The sequence below is a fragment of the Sprattus sprattus genome (genome assembly GCF_963457725.1).
Source record: "Sprattus sprattus genome assembly, chromosome: 1".
NCBI lineage: Eukaryota > Metazoa > Chordata > Actinopteri > Clupeiformes > Clupeidae > Sprattus > Sprattus sprattus.
The window spans coordinates 76,755,211-76,762,710 of NC_137920.1; the positions used below are offsets into that span (position 1 = coordinate 76,755,211).

General features: G+C 45.7%; 1 protein-coding gene across 1 annotated transcript in view; it reads left to right on the forward strand.

Annotated features, from left to right (window-relative positions):
• myo18aa (myosin XVIIIAa) overlaps positions 1-7,500 on the forward strand; it is a 91,826-nt gene that overhangs the window by 45,237 nt on the left and 39,089 nt on the right. The window contains 6 exon segments of the mRNA XM_080851332.1: positions 107-196; positions 574-588; positions 590-693; positions 1,706-1,824; positions 5,964-6,091; positions 7,341-7,495. Of these exon segments, the coding sequence (XP_080707458.1) occupies positions 107-196; positions 574-588; positions 590-693; positions 1,706-1,824; positions 5,964-6,091; positions 7,341-7,495 (611 nt within the window).

Genomic DNA, 7,500 nt, shown 5'->3' on the forward strand with positions numbered 1-7,500 from the left:
TGTGTGTGTGTGTGTGTGTGTGTGTGTGTGTGTGTGTGTGTGTGTGTGTGTGGTGTGTGTGTGTGTGTGTGTGTGTGTGTGTGTGTGTGTGTGTGTGGATGAGCAGGACGAGATCCAGCATCTGAAGACGAAGCTTGAGAGAGTGGAGAAGGAGCGTAACGAGCTGAGACTCAACGGCGACCGTCTGGAGAACAGGGTAAGGACATCGCCAGAGCAAAGCATGCTGGGGATACTGCTGCTGCACGCTTGGCCTAGGTCGCATTAGAACACAATCGGTCTGTGCTTAAAGAAATACATCAGTCAGTCTCTATAGTCAATAGAACACTCTCGTTCTGTGTTTAACTCGTGTGTGTGTGTGTGTGTATTGGGGGGGTCTGTGTGTGTGTGTGTGTGTGTGTGTGTGTGTGTGTGTGTGTGTGTGTATGGGGGGGGTCTGTGTTTGTGTGTGTGTGTGTGTGTGTGTGTGTGTGTGTATGGGGGGGGTCTGTGTGTGTGTGTGTGTGTGTATGGGGGGGTCTGTGTGTGTGTGTTGTGTGTGTGTGTGTGGGTGTGTGTGTGTGTGGACTCCCTCAGATCACAGAGCTGTCCTGCAGAGCTGGCGGATGAGAGGAACACTGGTGAGTCAGCGTCTCAGATGCTGGAGTCAGAGACGGCAGAGAGACTACGCCTGGAGAGGGACGTGAAGGACATGCAGGTAGACAGACCTCTGAACACACACACCTCTGAACTCACAGACATACCACTGACCTCACACACTCACACACACACCTCTGAACTCACACACTCACAGACATACCACTGAACTCACACACTCACAGACATACCACTGAACTCACACACACCTCACAAAGAAACCACTGAACTCACACATACCTCACGCACAGCTCACACACACATACACATACCTTTCTGGGTATGGCTCTCATGACCTTGGTGCTGTTACTTCCTCACCCCCACCAGTTTCTGCACTGGTTGAGCTACACACACACACACACACACACACACACACACACACACACACACACACACACACACACACACACACACACACACAAACACACACACCTGGGGGGCTCGGGGGGGGGGGGGGGGGGTGGGGGGGGGGGGGGGGGGACGGGACTTCAGAGGGTGTTTGGTTTACCACTTTAAAAGAATTCCTCAGCTTTCAATGAATAGTGTTCAGTTTGGTGTTAATTTTTTAATCGAACCATCCTCAGTCGAGAATTCTAGTTCCAATCCAAAGAACCCTCTCCCCCACCAACTGCACACACACTCACACACACGCACATGCATGCACACACACACTCTTACATATCAAAACACCTGAGCTGTGTCCTCTCAGGCTGGCTACACACGACATCCAATAATAACTTACACATGAGATTAAACACACACACACACACACACACACACACACACACCACATGAGATTAAACACATCATGATGCAAAGGAAAGTAGACGAAACACACCCCACACAACATCCAATAATGACTTACACATGAGATTGAACACATCAAGATGCAGAGGAAAGTATTTTGAGGTTATTTTTGAAATTTTACTGAGGTGAAGTACGATGGCTTTAAAGACTATCTTTGCTCAACAGCTAATAATGACTTACTCTAGATAAAAGACATCCTGATTCAGTACATGCTTTGAGGCAATGACTTGAGATCTAAAAGTCGACCTTTTGATGTCTTAATTCCGTCGAAGTTTGACGGCATGAAGAAACAGATGGAGTCGATGGAGATGGAGGTGATGGAGGCTCGACTCCTCCGGGCGTCAGAGTTCAACGGGGAGCTAGACGACGACGACGATGACGCCGGTACGTTCCTCCAACTGAACACACACGCAGACAGACAGCAGCACACTCTGGACACTTCCCAGCCCTCACCAGCGGAACATCAGTGGCAGAGCCACGCGTCAAATTAAGTTTTCAGTTTAAAAAAATGATTTGTCTGTTTTTTGGACAAAAGTGTCTGTCGTTACAGATGGTATATGAAATATAGAGACTAATATATATATATATATATACTTTGGGTGAAGATGGAATGTTTCAGCTTTGGAAAAATTAGTGTGTGATTATATGGTCAGGTCGGTTTGTGTGATGATATGGTCAGATCGGTAGTGTGTTGAAATGGTCAGATCGGTGTGTGTTGATATGGTCAGATACAGTAGGTGTGTGTTGATATGGTCAGATACAGTAGGTGTGTGTTGATATGGTCAGATACAGTAGGTGTGTGTTGATATGGTAAGATCGATGTGTGTTGATATGGTTAGGACAGTGTGTGTTGATATGGTCAGATGCAGTAGGTGTGTGTTGATATGGTTAGGTCAGTGTGTGTTGATATGGTCAGATCAGTGTGTGTTGATATGGTCAGATGCAGTAGGTGTGTGTTGATATGGTTAGGTCAGTGTGTGTTGATATGGTCAGATCAGTGTGTGTTGATATGGTCAGATCGGTGTGTGTTGATATGGTCAGATCGGAGTGTGTTGATATGGTCAGATAGGTGTGTGTTTAGATGGTCTCAAGCTGCCTGGGGAACATACATACACTGGCGGAGCAAGGAGATTCTTGAATATCATCCAGACTCACGTTGGTTTAATATCCATCAGCTTACTTGCCACACGACTACAGAGCCCTCATAGTGTGAGGTCGATATGAACTGATGATTGGAGTATAGAAGTATAGAAAAACATCCGATCTTTAATTAGCATCAATACACTACTCCGAGACACTCACAGACAGTACAAAACAATGCTGCCCTACAAAGCAAAAAGGCAGTAACTGCACAGAGCACTAAACTGAGAAAAATGACCTTAAAGTTATATTGTTGTCCAGCCCAAGTAGTTGTAGGTAGATTATTGGACATGAGGCAGTATTGTTACTCCGTATAACCTTATTCTTTTCAGATATTACTAATTTTATAATTTATTGTATTTTACCCCCTTTTTACAGTTACTGTATTTTTGCTCTGTATTACTTTGTATTACTCCTACTTCCGAAGGTTCCATACCAAGTAAAAAGGCAGTAACTTAATACAGTAATGGCGTTTACTGCCTTTTTGCTTTGCTTTACTAGCAGTTTTTGTAGTTACTGTACAAACACCCAACAATTTTCTCCAAAACGACATAAATTTGAGATGAGATGTTTTGTTACAAAACAAAGAATGCTTTGAATGTTACAAAAAACACAATAACTCATTTTCGCCAAAAAATGCAGTTACTGCCTTTTTGCTTTGTAGGGCAGAATATGCGCGACACAAACAATACAAAACTAAATAAGGGATACAAACAGTGGCGCACACGATGCCTATAAATCCTTGCCTATAATGCCTTGTGTCCTGTCGTCTCTGATCTGCTTTAAACACGCTCACAAATACATAGCTTGTTTTAAAATCACCCACACATAGCACAAGGCCCATGAAAACTCACCCAGCTTCTCCACTAATGTCACTCCCCACGTCTCCAAGGTATAAAACGCTACAGCACTCTGTGCAGGCTACAAATCATATATTCCCAAATCAACGAACACGTCAACGTAATAACCTAAAAGACATGTGTATAAAAGTTCATAAAGAAGCGCGTCCTACCTTGGATCTTCCCACACACACACTTTCAAACACTCCGCTGGATGTAGCTTTCACGAGACTCACGCACACCACAGACAAAAGGCAGCTCTGCCGATAGCTTCTCTGCTGGGGCTATATCTAGGTGAACCAAATTAGCGTGTCTCCCCCTTCCTGTCACCAGTTAGCCTGGTGACACCAGCCTACGTATGAAATGGAGTCACAGTCTGGTAACGGCCAGGCTAGTCACCAGTAGGACACCCACGATACGTCACTATCGCGGATACACCTCCACTATGCCACAATAGGTACGGATGGTTTAGGGATCCTTAGGGAGTGGGATCAAAACAGAACAGAACTGGGTCACAGCTTTCCCTGATAGAGTGTTCTTAACTAACCGTAGGATTTTCTTCTTGACAAGATATTATAAATCCATGCAAATTCTGGCAGTGATGTGTTAAATGATGATGGATGGGGTGTGTGTGTGTGTGTGTGTGTGTGTGTGTGTGTGTGTGTGTGTGTTAAATGATGATGGATGGGGTCTTAAGCCTGCCTGTGCTGCTCCGGGGGGGCGAGCGCAGGGCTTCAGATCTCCCAGAGAAATGAGAGTCTATTCCCAGGGATCAAAGCGTCCATCATGCCCTGTGCTGGAGCTCCGCTGGACCCAGAGCCCTCTAACACACACACACACACACACGCACACACACACACACACACAGACACACACACACACACACACACACACACACACTGCACACACACACACACACATATACACACACACACACACACACACACACACCCACACATCTAGACTCCGCCAGCAGACACTCTCTCCTTAGGCCAGAGATGGATGGTTGATGTCAGGGTTTTTCATGTCATTTAGATTTAGCCGCCTCATGTCTCATGAAAGGAATGCCTCTCTGTCTGTGAGGATATGAGAGCCGTCCAGGTCAGACACACACTGAAAGCACACCCATGCTGTTCACACTCTACGGCTAATAAAGTGCTACACCAGTGGTTCTTAACCTTTTTGGAGGTACTGAACCCTGCAAGCTTCATCAGTGTATTCGCGGAACCCTTCGTAATTTGAAAAATAAAATATGATTTTTTTTCCAAACGTAGGTATGTATAAAAACGGCCCAACATTGCTAGTGTGAACCGGGCTATACTGCGTGTGTCTTGACCCCTGTCGAACCCATGAAAGTGGCTCAACGAACCCCTGGGGTTCGATCGAACCCAGGTTAAGAACCACTGTGCTACACGCTGAGCCCGTGGGCTGAATGGATGCGGGTGCTGTCCGTGGTACTGAAGTCATTTTTGCCTCAAGTGCAGAGTTAAGGTGGGGTGAAAAAGTCAATGTTTTTTTAAAGATTTATTTATGGGCTTTTCAGCCTTTATTTGGATAGGGCAGTGAAGTAATTGGACAGGAAGTGAGGAGGAGTGAAGAGGGGGAGAGAGGATCGGGAAATGACCGCAGGCCGGAATCGAACCTGTGTCCCCGTGGGCATTGTAGCCCATAAAGGGGGGCTTATTGGCTCGCGCCACAGTGCCCCCCGAAAAAGTCAATGTTACTATTAGTGTCTTCACTTCATAAGCAGTCAGAGCCACCACCCTGTTTGAAGGAAGATCAAGAAGCTTGCTTTTTGTGATGACTGCCATGTATTATAAAATGTGAGCCCTCAGTATACATGGATATGCTGCCAGCTTAAGGTGCACTAAAGAGAAAACCAAACCGGCAGAAGGTGTGTGTGTGTGTGTGTGTGTGTGTGTGTGTATGTATTTGTGTGTGAGTGTGCGTGTGTGTGTGTGTGTGTGTGTGTGTGTGTGAGTGTGCGTGTGTGTGTGTGTGTGTATCTATAGGTGTGTGTGTGTATACATGTTTAAGTGCGTGTGTCTGTGTGTGTGTATTAGCTCTGGGAAAAAGTGTTTGTATATCATGCAATCTGTCTTCTGCCATGGCTCTTTTTTTGTCACTGAAAAAAACAGTGAAAAAGCACGTGTGTGTGTGTGTGCGTGTGTGTGAGGTGTAAACACCCTATCTGAGACTCAAGCACAGGTACTGATGATACGACGCAAAAGCTTACAGAGTGGAACATAGATCACTGCACATTGATTTTATGCTCCCATGGAAATGATTAATTAATCAGATGGGACTGTATCATCAGTGTAGATGGTATCTGTTGATACATTTTTCTCTCCATGCCCTTTAACTACTGTGTGTGTGTTTGTGTGTCTGTGCGTCTGTGCGTCTGTGTGTCTGTGTGTGCGTGTGGGTGTGCGTGTGTGTGTGTGTGTGTGTGTGTGTGTGTGTGTGCGTCTGTGTGTGTGTGTCTGTGCTTGTGTGCGTCTGTGTCTGTGTCTGTGTGTGTGTGTGTGTGTGTGTGTCTCACAGGAGGAGAGTGGAGGCTGAAGTATGAGAGAGCCATCCGTGAGAGTGACTTCACCAAGAAGAGGCTGCAGCAGGAGTTCGACGACCAGCTGGAGACTGAGAAACAGGCCAAGAGGCATGTGGAGAGGAGGGTAAGACTCTGAAACTGTGTGGAGCTGGAGAAGTGTGTGTGACTGTGAATGAAGGCAAACACCTCACACACCTATCAAACTACACACAACCGCACTATAAATGCTGAAATACATGCAATTACTACCCTATTACACGTCCACCCTAGTATTTAAACACACCTACCCTAGTATATAAACACACCTACCCTAGTATATAAACACATCCACCCTATTATATAAACACATCCACCCTAGTATATAAACACACCTACCCTAGTATATAAACATATCTACCCTAGTATATAAACACATCTACCCTAGTATATAAACACATCTACCCTATTATATAAACATATCTACCCTAGTATATAAACACATCTACCCTATTATATAAACACATCTACCCTATTATATAAACATATCTACCCTAGTATATAAACACACCTACCCTAGTATATAAACATATCTACCCTAGTATATAAACACATCTACCCTAGTATATAAACACATCTACCCTATTATATAAACATATCTACCCTAGTATATAAACACATCTACCCTATTATATAAACATATCTACCCTAGTATATAAACACATCTACCTGTGTATATAAACACATCTACCCTAGTATCTAAACATTTATACCCCTGTATATACACTTGTGTGGTAAAGAGACTATACAGACATTTATTTAGATAAACAAACTGATACTCCCCTCTCCTCCCTCCTTCTGTCTATTCTCTCTCTCTCTCTCTCTCTCACTCACTCACTCACTCACTCACTCACTCACTCACTCACTCACTCACTCACTCACTCACTCACTCACTCACTCACTCACTCACTCACTCACTCACTCACTCACTCACTCACTCACTCACTCACTCACTCACTCACTCACTCACTCACTCACTCACTCACTCACTCACTCACTCACTCACTCACTCACTCACTCACTCACTCACACACACACACACACACACACACACACACACACCTACACATGTAGGCAGTCCTGTAATGTGGCATGGTGGTGCCTGCTTTGTTTGCCTTAAAATGTGCCTAAAATTGACTGTATGCTCTCCCTCCCTACTCTCTCCCTTTCCCCTCTCTCCCTCCCTCCCTCCTCTCCTCCTCTCTCCCTCCCTCCTCTCTCCCTCCCTCCTCTCCCCCTACCTTCCCTCTCCCTCTCTCCTCTCTCCTCCTATTCCTTTCTTCTTTCCCTCTCTCTCTCTCTTCCTGCCTCCACTGTCCCCTCTCCCTCTCCCCCAGCTGACAGACCTCCAAGCGGACCAGGATGAGTCTCATCGCTCGCTGCAGCAGCTGAAGAAGAAGTGCCAGCGCCTGGGCTCCGAGCTGCAGGACACCAAGCTGCACCTGGAAGGCCAGCAGAGCCGCAACCACGACCTGGAGAAGAAGCAGCGCAAGTGAG